This window comes from Osmerus mordax, chromosome 2, assembly GCF_038355195.1.
Source record: "Osmerus mordax isolate fOsmMor3 chromosome 2, fOsmMor3.pri, whole genome shotgun sequence".
Taxonomy (NCBI): Eukaryota; Metazoa; Chordata; class Actinopteri; order Osmeriformes; family Osmeridae; genus Osmerus; species Osmerus mordax.
The window spans coordinates 14,316,786-14,333,486 of NC_090051.1; the positions used below are offsets into that span (position 1 = coordinate 14,316,786).

General features: G+C 45.3%; 1 protein-coding gene across 2 annotated transcripts; it reads left to right on the forward strand.

Annotated features, from left to right (window-relative positions):
• The first annotated feature begins 3,393 nt into the window (after positions 1-3,393).
• Positions 3,394-14,354, forward strand: sik1 (salt-inducible kinase 1). Of its 2 annotated transcripts, XM_067256595.1 has the most exons (15): positions 3,394-3,665; positions 4,259-4,457; positions 4,614-4,730; positions 7,338-7,401; positions 7,733-7,894; positions 8,500-8,624; positions 8,792-8,915; positions 9,114-9,334; positions 9,732-9,881; positions 9,997-10,107; positions 10,318-10,543; positions 10,631-10,882; positions 11,004-11,196; positions 11,313-11,643; positions 11,674-14,354. In XM_067256595.1, the coding sequence occupies exons 2-15, from the start codon at positions 4,305-4,307 to the stop codon at positions 11,836-11,838; spliced, it is 2,394 nt and encodes a 797-aa protein (XP_067112696.1). In that variant the 5' UTR covers positions 3,394-3,665; positions 4,259-4,304; the 3' UTR covers positions 11,839-14,354. The 2 variants fall into 2 exon arrangements, with proteins under 2 accessions (XP_067112696.1, XP_067112690.1); XM_067256589.1 differs by having other exon boundaries at positions 11,313-14,354.
• Positions 14,355-16,701: the final 2,347 nt, after the last annotated feature.

Sequence of the window (16,701 nt, forward strand, 5' to 3'; positions counted from 1 at the left end):
GTCTGAAGCACAGTGCAAAGCTTGGGAAGATGGAAGCAGATGGATGGACCAAGGTCAATAAGAGAGAAAGAGAGAGACAGAGAGAGAGAGAGACAGAGAGAGAGAGAGAGAGAGAGAGAGAGAGAGAGAGAGAGAGAGACAGAGAGAGAGAGAGAGAGAGAGAGAGAGAGAGAGAGAGAGAGAGAGAGAGAGAGGTCAAGCACAAGAGAGAGCTTCTGCCACCATAGTCAGAAACACACACTCCTCTTCTCTTACTTGGTGGAGGTTGGAGTGTGGATGTACATGTGTGTGTGTGTGTGTGCGTGAGTGCCTCACGTGTTTGCACGTACATGACTGTGTGTTCCTGCGTGTGACAGGTGTAGGGGTATTGTGTTATCAAAGGGACTAGACTGACTGTTCCCTCTACAAATCCCAAGGTTCATGTGCAAACATGTTGCATATTCAAACACGGATCAGACATGTTTACCATGGATTTAACCAGATTGACAGGCAGCCAAACAGCACCGGAAATAGCCATTGAGTCATCTGAATGATCCACACCTGAGTTGACTGAGAGGTTAGACATCTGACCTTTCTACAACAGGAGCACAATGTGACCTGAGCTGACATGACAGGAACCCAAGATTACCCCTGATGACACCCCACGTCTACATCTGCAGTCTGAAGACCAGACACCCTCTTTAGGGCCAACCTACCACATTGTGATGCATAGCAGGAAAGGAATTTGAAACCGTTTTTATTGAGTTTCACTTCCTTATTGAGGGGTGAGAAAGGTCACAGGGGTTTGAATGCAGCATAGCGTCCTGTGTTCTGTGCTGATTGCTGTAAGCTTCATTTTCCTAGGTCACCTATGATTGTGTGATTTGTAACAGCATTCCCCTTACATAGAGGTTTCTGCAATGATAACCTGGGGAGAGGGGTCAGTGATGATGTTACAGTGAGGCAGACCAGTTAGAGGGAAGCATTCCTGCATGAACCAGGATGTGCAGACGGGATACAGGACTAATACTCGCAGGGTCGTGTTTACAGTCAACAATAATAGATAGCATCAGAGTGGGAAATTTGCGGTGGCGCCCAAGTGGCTCAGTGGGTAGATTGCAGATTTGCAGTGGGGGTATGGAGGATATGAAAGACAAAAATAGATTTATCCACCTTCCTTGTTTGTAACTACAATGCTGGGATTATGTGATGTGATGTGTACCATTACAATACCTACTAGTGAAGTCATTTCAACTTCACTGTTCTCTCACCTCTCACAGTGCACAATTATGTGTGTGCTGTGTATGCGTGTTTGGGCACTTGCGTGTGTGGAAGGTGGATGTTTGTATATGCGTTCCTGTGTGTTCTGAGGGAATGCAAAGATACTTCCCAGTTTGCAAATATGAGAAAATAGTCAGATACCACATGCAATGGGACACATTTGTATATGAAAACAACGAGAGCATAAGACAGAGAGGGATAGAACCTGTAAAGGGGGGTCAGAGAAAGAGAGAGAGCGACAGAGAGAGAGACAGAGAGAGAGAGAGATAGAGACAGAGAGAGAGAGAGACAGAGAGAGAGAGTCAGCAAATGAGACAAATAAGGAGGTGTGGTTTGTGTTCTGTGGGTACTGAAAGGCTCCATGGCCTTTTGAAAAGATTGATTTGCATACAGTTTGCATTCCTCTCTCAGGCTGTCAGTCTCACCGCCTGAGTCTTCCTTTATCAGTCTTGACTCAGCTCGACATCTTGAGTCCCCCACCCCAGAAGACTCCCACTGCTGCTTGTTGTTTTCTGTTGAATACAGTTCTCTCTTCTCTTTTTCTTTCACTCTTTCCCTATCTCTGTCTCTCTTTCCCCATCTCTGTCTCTCTTTCCCCACCGCTCTCTCTCTCTCTCTCTCTCTCTCTCTCACACACTCTCTCATTGTTGTCATTAATAACCTTTGCAGGGATGATGGGACACCCCCCCCTGCCCCAGTTACTGTAAGCATCCTGCTCTGGTTGCCTGAAGTGTTAGCAAGGGGAAGCCCTCACTTCCTCCACCGCATGCCCTACTTCCACTCCACAACCCTTTGTCAACGTAGTGCAGGATGATTCCGCATTACCGGAACCACCGACAGGCTGACAGACAGGGAGGATCTGCATGTAGATAAGCAACAGCACCCATCAATGTGAAATACAGGGGCCTCTGCTGTCTAGTCACATCGATCAGGCGTGAGGACAGACCGTGACAGTGGGGGAGCAGAGAGAGGGATGAGGGTTCAGACAACCAGAAGAGTCATTTTGATATGCGACCGACTAAAAAAGAAGGCCTGACGGATGTTGTAAAAATGAAAGCATGTCCTCCAGTTGATGCTGTTTTGTCAAGTCATGGTCAATAAGTTGAGAGTTCTTGCTTGTGGCTGTTGTGTGACGGATGGTTCTGAGATAGAACCCTGCTCCACCCCACTGGGATGTATTTACCAGCTCCACTGTCACACAGGCATAAGTGCTTCTGGGCTTATTATGAGACATTTAGCATCCGTGCTCAAAGATGAGTCTGCATGTTCGCGTGTGTGTGTGTGTGTGTGTATCTAGGCATTTGTTCTCTTGTGTATAGTTTTGAGATGTGAGATCAAAGCAGTTTTTTCTCAGAAAGGGGGATACATACACACACACTCACACAATCACACACATACACATACCCCTTCAGTACAATCCCTGCCTTTTCTTATCTCTTACAGCTCATCTTATGATGGGATCACTTCAAAACCCAATCTCCAACTCCTCTCCTACCCTCTTTCCTTCCCCATGTCCTTTTCTTCTTCCCTATCTCCCTCTGTTGTTGTGGTCAGTGAGGAAAATTACGAAGAGAAACTTAGTATCAGCCTCAGTGCTCCTGCAGCGGGAACATAGACATGCATCAATGTATTCCTCACTTTTATGCCTGGTAGAATGCAAGAAATCAAATCAGTCATATCAAAATATGTGCTATGAATTATGTGACCTATACGTTTTGACTAATGGAAATCATGTCATGCTAATCTAGAACCAAGAGGACTAACTTTCCGTTTGACTTTCTTTTCAAAGTAAAGGAAGGCACCTGAAAGTCGAGCATGTCTTACCGACTGAAATACCCAAAGCGGCACAGGCAGTGCGTCTAGGAGCCGAGTTCCGCTACAACAGCTTGTGAGGAAACATCACGTGGTGACACATCTCTAGGACTGACGTCACGATCCCCATCTCTAAGCAACCCTCCATCAGCACTCACGTCACCGCTCTCTGAGCTGCACCGTTGCCCAGCAACTTGTGCCTTGCGCTCGAGCCCGGCCTTGCGGCCCGCTCGAAGCTCTGACGCGCGTGTGACGTAAATGAGGTAGGTATCAATTTGTTATGGCAGTGCGAGAGGAGGAGTTCCCCTCTTAACACTCTAGCCCTCTGCATTCCAGAGGAGCGCGCAGCAGACTGGTGCGGCAGCCGCTAATGTGACCCGCTGTCACACTGTAAATAGTTCTTGTTCATACGGCTCGCACTCACTGTACAAGTGTAAATTTGTGTATATAAAAGAGGATACAAAAATACTTTTTTTCGTTAACGTTTCTTCTATTAGTGCTGCAGCAAATACAATATTTGTATGGAATGACTTGTATTGCTTTTGAAATACATTTGAGCTGTCAAAGGAGGTGGTGTGCATTCGTTCAGTAAGGTAAGAAACTCCAACTGTCCTTCGAAATGGTGGCTTGCAATTATATTTGTATTTTAATCTTGTGGCACACTGTATTTTTCCCTATTTATTTAAATTCACAATTTAGTCGAATTTTCATGGGTTGGCTAACCTACCTAACTTTCACTTTCTAAGCCCTTGGTAATTATATGGTTTATGTTTTTTGTGTTGTTAATTTTGTCTGCCTTGAGACAGAAACCTACCGCCCAATTATTCAAAACACAAGGGTATTTCGCAAATAATTCCGTGACAAAAATATAATAAATTAACCTTGGATGTTTAGTCGTGCCTTACCGCAGAAAAAGCGTGCTTCGCATGGCAGAGGCTACATGTTGCATTGCGAGGTTTCTCTTCTCCACCATGTTGTAAACTGTGTTGTATATGCCTATGTTGCGTTAATCTATTTTCATAATTGTTTAGTATATTTACTTGGTTTGCTATTTGCATGTCAAGTCAATCCGCACAATAAAACACACGAATACAAACGAATACAAATGTGCCTATATCAGATACGCCAAATGGATTAATTTTAATGTCAGACAATTGCCTCACACTGTATTTATTTTATATTGCAGAATTAACTGCTCTTTGGACTATACAAGGCCAACCAGAGTGTGCGCCATGGTGATCATGACGGAGAGCTGCCCAGCTGCTCAGACCAGCCCTGCCCAGGGAAGGCCTCTCCAGGTCGGCTTCTATGAGATCATCCGCACGCTTGGGAAAGGAAACTTCGCTGTGGTGAAACTGGCGAGGCACAAAGTCACCAAGACACAGGTCTTTTATTACAATATTTTTCTCTATCAATGACAATCTAAATCCATCTATTCATAATTTTACAGTTTGTAAAGACTATATTATTAGATATAAAACGCAATTAAATTGGAATATATATACACATCGTTTACTGAGGAGTTTATTATGTGCTTGCAGGTGGCTATTAAGATCATAGACAAGACCAGGCTGAATCCCTCCAACCTGGAAAAGATCTACCGAGAAGTTCAGATCATGAAGCTGCTCAACCACCCACACATCATCAAACTGTACCAGGTGTGTGCCCTGTCCTCATGTTGCTGTTCTCCATTTGACCAAGGGTGTGTTTGAGCTTGTGTGCCTGTCGTTATTTTAGGTGTGACTGGCACTGCCTGATATTCTACACGAGAGCGGTTGGCTGTGGTGTGTTGCCATGTGTTTGCTGAGACACTGGAGCTGAGCAGAATCAGGGTAGAGATTGAAAGATAGATAGATAGATAGATTGAGCGATAGATAGATAGATAGAGAGATAGAGAGATACAAAGATAGACAGAAAGATAGAGAGATAGACGAGGAGAGGACACGCCCTAGGGTGGAGATTTTTGTGGTTTATTCTTTTCAATTTCACAGCCCTGTTTTGCACACACCCGCTTGTGTGTGTGTGCTTGTGTGAGTGTGTGTGTGTGTGTGTGTGTGTGTGTGTGTGTGTGTGTGTGTGTGTGTGAGTGTGTGCGTGTGTGTGTTTGCACCAGTGGAATGGGAGTAGATAAAAGAACACAATGCATCTGCATGTGTTAGTGATCATGTTGATGAGGAGATGTAAAAGAACGACAGACTAACGAGGTGCAGAGCGAGATAGAAAGTGTGGAGGGCAGCGAGAGTGGGCTAGCTGATCAGGGGAAGAAGGGGAAACAGAATGGTCTTAGGGATTCACATGTCTGACTGTCAGGATCAGTTAGTGTTAGTGAAATGTGTCTCTCCCTCACGTGAAGGTCAGACTGCCAAGCATGGCTCTAGTAGCTAATCACACACAAGATTTAGGAGCAGCAATCTGCTTTTTACCTTAGACACACACAAACACACACACTCACCAAACACACACACATACGTATGCTTGCCTTGCACTGTGGCACAGATGCTGATAACGTCACGCTAACACACTGATGCACGCACACACACATAAAAAAGACATACACGTACTGTATGTCTGTAAACAGAATCTTTGTATTAAATTTCGCTGCTGAAAGAGTAGCTTTAAGTGAATAAGTGATATTTATCACTGGTAAAATACTGAGAGGTGGTTAAAGTGAGGTAACGACCTCACCGTTCTGTTGCATTGTTGCGTTCTCGAAACACACGTAGACACACAGCCTATCCCTGAATCTTTCTCTGTGTCCTTGGGCTGTGTGAGGTGAGGACAGTCAGGTGGGACCCATTTGATGAAGGGATGAGCAGGTTTTTTCCCTCGCCTTAGGGACTCCTTTCCCCCATCACACACCCTCACCCCCGCCCGCCTGCAACAGCAGCCTTGTGATCAGCAGGCTCTCTCCTCCCTGTTTTTACCCCAGTCTTCTCGGTCCCGTTGGCCCGGTTCCTGTAGGGCAGGAAGTTTGCCGGAGTACAGGAAAGAGGGATAACAGTAATTGACCCCTGACCCTTGTGATAAAAAAAGCTCTTTCCGTTCCATTTGCTCACTGGCCCTCTGTGAACAGTATGTCACTTTTGAGCTCTGGTGAGCATCACATTCACGTCAGACACCCCACCTCTCTTTCTTTCTGTCACCATGAACAACTACCTCTCTATGCTTTTTGTTCCTCTCACTTTCACTGTCCTCCACACTCATTCCCAAGCCACTATCAGTCTCACACCTCCCTCTATCTCCCAGTCTCTCTCTCTCTCTCTCTCTCTCTCTCTCTCTCTCTCTCTCTCTCTCTCTCTCTCTCTCTCTCTCTCTCAGTCTCTCTCTCTCTATCTTCCTTTTTATCTCCCCTTTGGGGTGTTAGGGCCTCTCCTGACGTCAGCCTCACCTCCAGGCTGAGAGAGCAGCCCCCTTCTCCCAGATCAAGACTGCCTCTTTACTTCCTGTTTACAAGATCCGTATATAATTTCTCTGATGCGCAGTTCTCGTTATGACAGGCAGGCTTGCGAAAACAGGAGTTTCATTGATTACAGTTTGTTTCCCAAACTGTTTTTTTTAATAATGTGTTGCATAACACCATGGGTCCCCTAAGGCCCTTTGAGTGTGGGAAGGTTTCCACTGTTCCAGGATGGGGATATACGTTTTTTTTCCCCTTGCTTTGTTGGTGGCGGTGATTCATGACTGATTCTGCTCATAGCGTTTTTGATACACACACCTCAGCTTGTGTGTGTGTCTGTGTGTCTGTGTGTGTAAATATATGTAAAGTCATGTAAAAATGAGGTCCTGCGGTTTCCCCTCCCAAAAATAAAAAATGTGTCTGGTGACAGGGTTTGTCTGGTTAGAAACACTGGTTAATGCTGGGATTTCGACGTGTGGATGTGTGTGTGTGTGTGTGTGTGTTTGGATGTGTTTATATTCTATAAATAATGACAATGCAGGAAGTGCCTGTCAGCTTTCTTATGCAACTGGATATATCATGGAAAGTCACTGCTTGTGTATTTGCATATTTGTGTGTCTGTGTTTTTAGTGTGAGAGAGATAGCAGTTACTGTGGGATGTGTATTCAGAAGAGGGAAAGAGAAAGAGAGAGAGAGAGAGAGAGGAGAGAGAGATATAGAGAGAGGTGGCTAGTGCCAAATTCTGTCTCTGCTCAAACACTTAACCAGGTCTCTCAGTGGAAAGTCAAATCTCCTGTCGTCATCACAGGCTGCTTCTGCCCCACTTCTCTTCTAACCAACTCCTGTTTCTTTTCTGTGTGTCCGACAGGTCATGGAGACCAAAGACATGCTGTACATTGTCACAGAGTACGCAAAAAATGGAGAGATGTTTGGTGAGTTTCATGTTCACCTCCTTTGTTCCAAAGTAGGTTGTGACGCTGTTTTTTTATGTAATAAAAGGGTCAGAACGATATTTAATCTGTCTGTCACCTGGGATTTATAGCAGACAGGAATATTATCCTCCTCTGACGCAAACCATCACTCTGTTCTCCCTGACACCTGATCTATTAACCCCCCCCCCCACGCCTCACACACACACACACACACACACACACACACACAAAGCACCATCCCATCCCATTGTAGTTTCTGTAAATATCTAAACCTAACAGGATTTTTTCTATTCTCTCCTTCCTGCATCCTCTCTCTCTTTCTCTCTCTTAGACTACCTAACCTCTAATGGCCGTATGAGTGAAGATGAGGCCAGGAGGAAGTTTTGGCAGATCCTGACGGCGGTTGATTATTGCCACCGACACCACATAGTTCACAGAGACCTGAAGACTGAGAATCTGCTGCTGGATGCCAACATGAACATTAAGCTGGCCGGTACGTACCCCCTGGACTTGACTGAAGACAGAGAGATGTACAGTACTAAACCTACATACATATAGAACATGGAAGTGGTGGGAGATATTACTGCCTTAATAAACCATTAAGATATGTTTTCACCAATAGCACTTATGAATAGTTGTTATTTGCAAAGTTTCTACTATTACAGTGAAATAGTGCAATGAACATGAACATTGAGCAAGGTGAGATAGTGTGTCTTAGAGAGGACGTGTGCCCACACCAGTAGGAAACCCTCCCAGACACACACACACACACTGACACGAACATGAAAACAGACACAGAAATGCCTGGCAACGTGACAAACCAAAAACATCAAAATCTTAAAGCTGTCTCCTAGCAGTAAAACAAGTTTGTTGTTGAAGCTCAGGGTGATTACAGCTTAGATACGATAATTTTTCTTACATTCCTTTGGAGAGGATTACATCACTAGCACGCCCTGTTGAACAGAACCTTGATTCTCCTGGCTGGGGCAGCAGTCATGGTTCAGTAGAAGTTTCAAGCAAACAATCATGAGTTACGTTAACGAGCCAACTCCTTATCCCCTCTCCTCCCCCTCCCTCCTTCACCTCTTTCCCTTCTAGACTTTGGATTCGGGAATTTCTACAATGCCGGCGAGCCCCTGTCTACATACTGTGGAAGTCCCCCCTATGCTGCCCCAGAGGTGTTTGAGGGCAAGGAGTATGAGGGTCCTCAACTCGACATCTGGGTAAGTGGACGCCACATGACGCTCTAGAGAACAACATCCCAATCAGAAATGCCCACGAAAGAAACCCATGACAAAATAGATTCACGTAAACAAAATGATTTTGGGGAAACGTAAAATGGCCTATCTAAATGTTCTCCTGCTCTGTGTGTTCTTCCTGGTTCGTGCAGAGCCTGGGTGTAGTCCTCTACGTTCTGGTGTGCGGGACCCTGCCATTTGATGGGTCCAGCTTGCCAGCCCTCAGACAGAGGGTCACGGAAGGACGCTTCAGAATACCCTTCTATATGTCCCAAGGTAGGTCGGCATCGCCAAGGCAACCTACTATCAATGAACCTCAACAGCTAGCCAACCAGGATTGGCAAATAACACAGGATGGCAAATATCTGAAACATTGTCTACTACAGGGCTTATTCTGCTGAAACTCTTATTCTCACGGAACTCATGTGAAACGTGGTTGATCTGAAGTCTCCTCTCCTCCCCTCTCTTGTCCAGACTGTGAGAACCTGATCCGGAAGATGCTGGCTGTGGATCCAGCCAAGAGAATCAGCATGGCCCAGATCAAGCAGCACCGCTGGATGCTGGCAGACCCCGCAGCTCCCCAGCACACCGTCAGCCTTAGCCTGATCGACTACAACTCCAATCTGGGGGACTACAGCCAGCCAGTCCTCAGCATCATGAACACGCTGGGCATTGACCGCCAGAGGACCATTGAGGTGAGAGGAGGAAGGGATGGAGGGAGGAAGGAAGGAAGGAAGGGGAAGGTGGGTTGGAGGAAAGTTGGAGGTTGGATGGTTGGATGTACTGTTGATCATGTGCGCCAAGTGGGGACATGCTGTGTGTGTGTGTGTGTAGTCAGAAGATATACTATCTCTATGCCGCCACAGACAAACCCCTCTGTGCCAGGTGGCTTACTGCCTGTTGTGTAGAAGAATTAAAGGGATAACTAGCATCTGCTTTTAAAAGCTGACACACTGAGCGTGGAGCAGCAATGGTAGCCTCTAAGGAGCTTAGACCGAGAACAGGATGCAGACCCTTGTTTGTGTGTCGGTGTTTGTCAAGTACTCTTAACGAACCGCCCCTTGCGTTTGTTCTGTCCTTCCTGCTATCCAGTCTCTTCAGAGCAGCAGCTACAACCACTTCTCAGCCATCTACTACCTGCTACTGGAGAGAGTCAGGGAGCATCGGGCCCAGCAGCTCAGCAGACAGTGTGGAACCTGGGGCCAGAGACCCAGGAGCACGTCCGACTCCACCACCCCAGAGGTGAGAGCTACGGCTGGCTTAGATGCCCACGCCCCTGGACCTGGAGTTCTTTTGCCTGGGTGTCCCCCAGACTTGCATCTGTTCTTATGTCTGCCCACTTTGTTTTCTCTGTCAGGTCATTATGGAATCCTCTGACAGCTTCAGAACCACAGTGTTTCCTCTCCCAGCCAAGAGCACTCCTCCAGTTCACTCGGAGATGGATTGTGACCAGGGTGCTCTCTTCCAGGTAAAACGGAACCATCCGTCCACAAATATGTCGCTTGTTATGTATGCATATTACGGATAGATATGCCAGCAGTTAGCTTGATAGAAGCTACATGGAACTATGATGGCACATAACTTTTACAGGGAATAGTTAGCTTTATAACCGTTGGTACTCCTATCTGTCTCCTATCTGTCAGCGGCTAACGTGTAGCGCTCCTCCCCCTGTTTCCAGCGCGTGGTGTTCCCTGTGGAGGCCAGTCTGAACCGGCTGCTCTGGAGTCGCTCCATCTCCCCCAACAGCCTGCTGGAGACCAGCATCAGCGAGGAGGTTCGTCCTACAGACCTGGAGGAGGAGGAAGCCACACACAGCGCCACCCCCCCGCTCCCCCCGACCACCACCTCCCGTAGACACACTCTGGCCGAGGTCTCCGCCCACATTCACCAGTGCCACCTCCCTTGTGAGTAGACCGAAAGGCACGCGCACACGCACACGCCAATACGCGGGGCACAGCCATGTTAACCTTCTCCCTCCTCTTCCTCGCCAGGCGTCAAAGTCAGCCCCTCAGAGGGAGCCTCCTCCGACGGCTGCCTGGAGTCCTCCTCGCTCGGCCCCGCCCCGGTGGTCCCTCCGAGGGGCCTGTCGGCCTTTCTGGGGTCTGCAAGAACCCCTGGTTCCTTCGCCCCCTCTGGGGCCTTCCTGACCCTCTCCTCACACCTTCTACCCAAGACCCGGGGCTCCCTGCCTGCAGCCAACTTTCAGGAAGGACGCAGGGCCTCTGACACCTCCCTCACGCAAGGTAGGCCACTTACTCTCATGTCGAGGATGACACAGATGTTCAGTCGATATCTCTTGTGCCGTTTGCTCTCTCTCTATATATAAACATGTGTAGCTAATGCCCACAACCTTTGCACCTCCAGGCCTTAAAGCCTTCCGCCAACAGCTGAGAGGAAAGAACACCCGCACCAAAGGGCTTCTGGGATTGAACAAGATTAAGGGGTTGGCGCGGCAGGTTTGCCCTCCGACCCTCTGTAACCGTGGCAGCCGGGGGTCCCTGGGCCCAGCCCTTAGTGAGCACCGTAGCATGCTGGAGGAAGTGCTACACCAGCAAAGGTACACACACTCACACACACACACTCACACACACACAAACACACACATATGCACACGCACAAACACCCAGACCAGTTGTCTCTGTAGTAACAGTTGTACTCTGTCTCTTTCTCCAGGATGTTGCAGATCCAGCATCAGCCTCAACCTCAGCCCACTAACACTGGGCCTACCCAGAACCCCCTGATCTTCCTGCCCCAGCAGCAACCTGCCTCCCCTCCCCCAACCTCCATTTTCACCCCCTCCACCCTGTTTGACGCCCCCATCTCCTCCCTCCTGCAGGGAGAACCTTCCCACACCCCTCTGACCCCCTCCCAGAACACCATGGCATTCCATCACACCCTCTGGCAGACTCCACTGGGGGTCTCCTCCCTCTCTCCTGTGGCTTCGGCCGCATGCCTCCTGGAGGCTCGTCTGCACATCAGCCAGCAGCCTCATATTCACCCCCAGGTCCCAGTCCAGTCCCAGGTCCCAGTCCAGTCCCAGGTCCCAGTCCAGGCCCAGGTCCCAGTCCAGGCCCAGGTCCCCTTCGTGCCTAGGCCGGGTGTGTGGAACCTGGGGTCAATGAGTAGCCCAGAGAATGAGATGCAGGAGCTGGGGCGGGGTGACAAACAGCAAATCAGCAGCTGTGTGATGGTGAAATAATGGAGTGTGGAAATGGTTCGATCTCTTCCTCTCGGAGGAGGAAACAAAAACATGAGTATGATGTCGCCACTGACAAGCAGGGTGAGTTTGGAACATTTTAGCAGAACAATTGAGTCTGATTACCCGGTCACTGGTAGAGTGCTCTCTGGTCTGAACAGAGAGGAGCCCCTCTGTAAAGCTGAGCACTGAACGGCCAGGTGAAGAAACATGCCAGAGACAAATACAGGAGACTCCAAGCAAACGGTCTCTTGAACAACATCCAAACTGTCACGTGTCCACCTGTGAGGCTTTTGTGTGCTCATCTATAAGCTGACGAATAAGCAATAACCAAACCCTGGACAAGGCCTAGGATCCTTTACAGATCCCACCCTCCCCGAGAGAAGCAATAATGGACTTTGGGGTCCCTGTGCCCCTCACTGCCCAGAGAAAAGCCTCCTTCCACTCTCATGCTACAAGGAGGAGGGACAAATTCACTTGAATAACTGGTATTCACCTGCCAGTCCATGACTAGATCATGTTTCATTCACAGTTTCGTTTTCGCATTCGATTTAGAGATGAGAGGATCTTCAATATGACTTTTTAAGTTTCCATGTCTGCACATTTCCGAACGATGATTTTGACGATTCACTCTGTAGGAGAAACCAAAGTTGTCCTTTTTTGGTCCAATAGCGTTTCCATATTATTTATTTTATTTGACTTTGTTATATGACATTGTAGCAGACTTTTGAACGGGCAGTATCCTAAGCTTCCAACCTTCAGTGAGTGTACATGATTGTGATTTGACAAACTGTGATGTGTTAGAATGTAGCTCACATCCCGCTGCTTGATCTTCACCTGCGGACACTGAAGAACGAAACGTAGTCGACTAAAGCACAGCATAGGTACAGCCATGTCCAAGCAGCTCTGTGCGTTTGTGTGTGCGCCCGTTGGCGCCTAACAAATGCGTAGGCTTGAACCCATTGTTAATGACTCTCACCGCAAAAAAACGACCCTCAGTCGGAGATCACCAAAGCTTTCAGTGCTTCTGTTTTATTTCTACCTCCTTAAGTTCATGTCTGAAAATGTGGAACATTTGCAAACATTGTCCATATATAAGCATTACTTCTTCCTCTACAATCCACAAGTGTAATAAGTCTCTCTTTTCACATAATACAGTTTATGAATATGTGATTTAATGCTTTCATGTGCACAGAACAAAGACTGTGGGACTAGTGCAATATTTCACATTGAAATGCAGAAGAAAGGTAGAGAAGCCAGGCTTGTACACCTGTCTGGTCATGTTTTGTAGTTTTCTTTTCTTTTTTGTTCATTTCTGTTTAAATGTACAATGGTTTGATATCTTCAGAGGGAGAGGTGTTGGCAGAGTATTGCAGGTACTACAGTAGATCTGTGTTTTTATTCAACAAGAATACATAAATATGAATTTGTATTAGAGAGAAAATACGTTGTTTCTCATAACAACACAATTGCCTTTGTGTCCTGAGTGGTTTCCATGTGGTAATAGCAGAAGAAGAATCCGACACAGATCAGAGAAAGACAGACTCTCTCTCTGAGCTCCTTTGGGCTCAGCGTAGCTTGCTGGCTATAAATACTTGTCACTTTTCTCTTCTCTGCTCCTGCTGAGAGATTCTACTTTGAGATTCTACTTCTGCCACCAGATGCTAATAGCTAATGCTACTGCTGTCTGCTGAGTCAACTGATGGTAGGTTGGGCTCCTAGACCACGGCTTTAGCCTATATGTTGTTTTTGTATTTTTCTATATAAAGAAATGAATTTAAGAATATAAGAAAACAACAACTTGTAGCAATACTATTTTAGCTGAAATGTGACTTTTCTTGAAATCAATTGGTAGAATGGTAGCAATAGCTGGATGTCTGCCATCATATGTGTGTTGGGTCGATATTTCAAGACAATATATTCAGCTGTGTGTCCTGTATGATGATGGCTGTGCACCAGTACTTAGTTAAACTCTTGCATATCTGTGAAGTGGTCTCTCTATGAACAACATGCTGGAACGAGGGAAAATGTTTGGGAATGCCTAGTGTAAAATGTTTTTTATGATTTATTTTTTAAATGAGCAGTGTTTTTATTTGATTTGATTGCATTTGCACCACCAATGCTTGTGCCTTTATCTGAACAAACTTAGATTAGAATGAGGCTCTGGACATTATCCATTGGTCATCAAATAGAGAAGAGAACAGACTCACTAAGCATTTTTTTCACTTAGGTTGAACTTGCTGTATTGAGAAAAGAGCAAGTGTTGCACTTTATTTTGTTATGTTTGAGATTTGTTTACTTGGTGGGTTCAAATTTTCCGAGGTCATTAGACTGAACCAGTGAGCTATTGAAACACTAACAAAATTATCAAAGATGTACAAGTAAACATTTTTGGATAATAGTAAATACTATGTTCTTCTGATTTGCTACTTGACTATATGTGTGTTTGTATGAATGTTAAGTATGGAGAAAATGTTTATTTATGTGGCTATTTATTTGAATAAAATTCACTTCTCAAACTTTTTGAATCCCTTGAGTCCATTCAGAGACAATTCAATGATTTGTGTTCGTAGAGAGGGATGATAACTGTCAGTGGTGAGTGTGTAGGGGATGGACCCAAATGCAGAGGAAACAGGATTTCAATAGCAAGGACTTTATTTGGTAAACAAGAACACAACAGGGACACTCCCATCCCAACAAGGAACGAACACAAAACAGGCACTTAAATACAAAACCCAAACAAGACACAGGTGAAAGGAATCATACTAACGAGCAAACTGAAACAACCTAAGAAGATACAGGTGAAGGCAATCAGGCAGAGAAACACTAGGGCAGGGAAAACCAAGAACGACGCTAAACATGAAACGGGCTCGGCCGTGGCCGTGACAACAACAAAGTGCTTCAAATCAAGAATATTCTTTGTTAGTCCCTTCATCTGGTCTGGGTTGTTTGGAGAGGACCAAAATATCACTGTCCCACCAAACCTGCTGCTGATGCATGGGGAAGACTCTGCTGCCTGTTAAGATGATGCTATGACGCAATGTGATGACGTGATAAACCCAGTGACCCTGAAGTGTATTAGTCATGATGGAGAGAGGGAGGGATTGAGAGAGGGAGGGGAGGGGGGTTAGGACAGGCGTTATCGATGACAGGGATGGAGGTGTGGGATGAATGGAGACACGATAGCAGCATTCATACCCTCATCTACCCTCACTACAACACCCTATGATTCATTACATACTTCACTGATATATTCACTCTGGCTGCTGTAAAGACTTTAACAAATCCTTTATAAACTAACACTGATGCATGTGTGTTTAGAAAACCTGCATGTGTTATTTATTACGGTATAGTCAAGAAACCAAACATGTTTGCTTTAACTATTTAAATAATAAAATAATAAAACCTTTTATATGTAGTTTAGTGGAGCTATCCCAGACATAAGCCAGTCTTCTTCAGTAAACTAGCTTTATGGAACAGGCCCCAGGATAATGTTCCTTGTGTTGACATAGTGGTTCCTGTCTAACTCTCCCCCACTGAAAGGAAAGCAATGGAGAAAGAGTGTCACAGCCTGATTACACTTGTCTGTCTGTCTCCGGGTGTCTCCCATCTTCCTCATTATCCACGGTGCATTTAACCCTGTACTTTTTTTTTGTGTATTGCCAGTTTGTCTTGTTTTATTAGTCCTATCTTACAGTTTTTCCAAATGCTTACACACAAATTCCTTAATTTTCACACAATTTCTGAAACCTGACACTCAAACACCAGAATCACACCTCAAATCTGCAAAACCATACGCACATTTTTGGCCTTTGACTCAGTTTTCAATTTCATAAAACACTTTTTGCAAAACACAACACACAATTCTCCACGTAACCCACAAAATTCTAACAGGAAGCATCTTGATTTCCTTTTTAAAACACAACCAATCAAAATGACACACTAATTCATCAGTGCCTTACACTAACTCCTCACATGTGCAAACACTCATTGCTTTACTCAACACCAACCAATCATGGCTTTAGAATAGGCTTATAAATAGCCTACGTAATTTTTGTTGATTTACAGTGGTGGGTATAATTTGAACCTTTACTGTAGAACAGATAACAGGTATGTAACAATATACTGTAATATACACATGTTCTAATGTACACATAATAGCTGTTTCAGCACAACACACGGTATACTACACACAGACATATATTTTAGCACCCATGCATGCATTGACTGCAGTGCACTGCATGATTGGTCTCAGTCTAATGGATTACTGTATCATACCATGCAACAGTACAGTAAGAAGACATTCTGACAATATTGTAGAAAATAGTATATATTACTGTATGCTACAGTTCATGACACACACACACACACCATTCCGTAATCACCTTTTTCAAAATTAGGTTTGGTTTCTGTCCTACTAGACATTTTCTTTTGTACTGTGTAATACTGTATTCACGACCACAAATGCTTATAGTAAAAAAATAAGTTTGGTTTCAATCTTGTTTTAGTGTTTACCATGAATTTTTCATCATCTCTGCCATTTACTTTCAATCTTGTACAGAAATGTACAAAGGAGCTCATGAAAGAAGAGCTTAATGTTTTGAATAACTGTGTGTATATGATATATACAAAAATGTAATATAATGGCAAAAGTGTCTGCAACATGAGACAAATGTGTGCTTTAGAAACGTGTTTGTGATATTTTGAATGCAGTGCTTCATTTTGCAAGAGAAGCGAGGCATTTTGCATTTCGTGTGTGCAGTTGTTGGATTTGTGTGTTAAGTTTTGAAAAAAAGAGGACAAGTTAAAAAAAATTGTGTAAGCCTTTGAAAAAAACTGTAAGAGAAACTTCTGCCTGCCCTGACG

Excerpts from the sequence above, each read along its gene's own strand:
- sik1 (XM_067256589.1), top strand. The coding sequence starts at position 4,305 with ATGGTGATCATGACGGAGAGCTGCCCAGCTGCTCAGACCAGCCCTGCC. Across the intron at positions 4,458-4,613 it reads ACAAAGTCACCAAGACACAG|GTGGCTATTAAGATCATAGA; the intron begins GTCTTTTATTAC and ends ATGTGCTTGCAG. Across the intron at positions 4,731-7,337 it reads ACATCATCAAACTGTACCAG|GTCATGGAGACCAAAGACAT; the intron begins GTGTGTGCCCTG and ends TGTGTCCGACAG.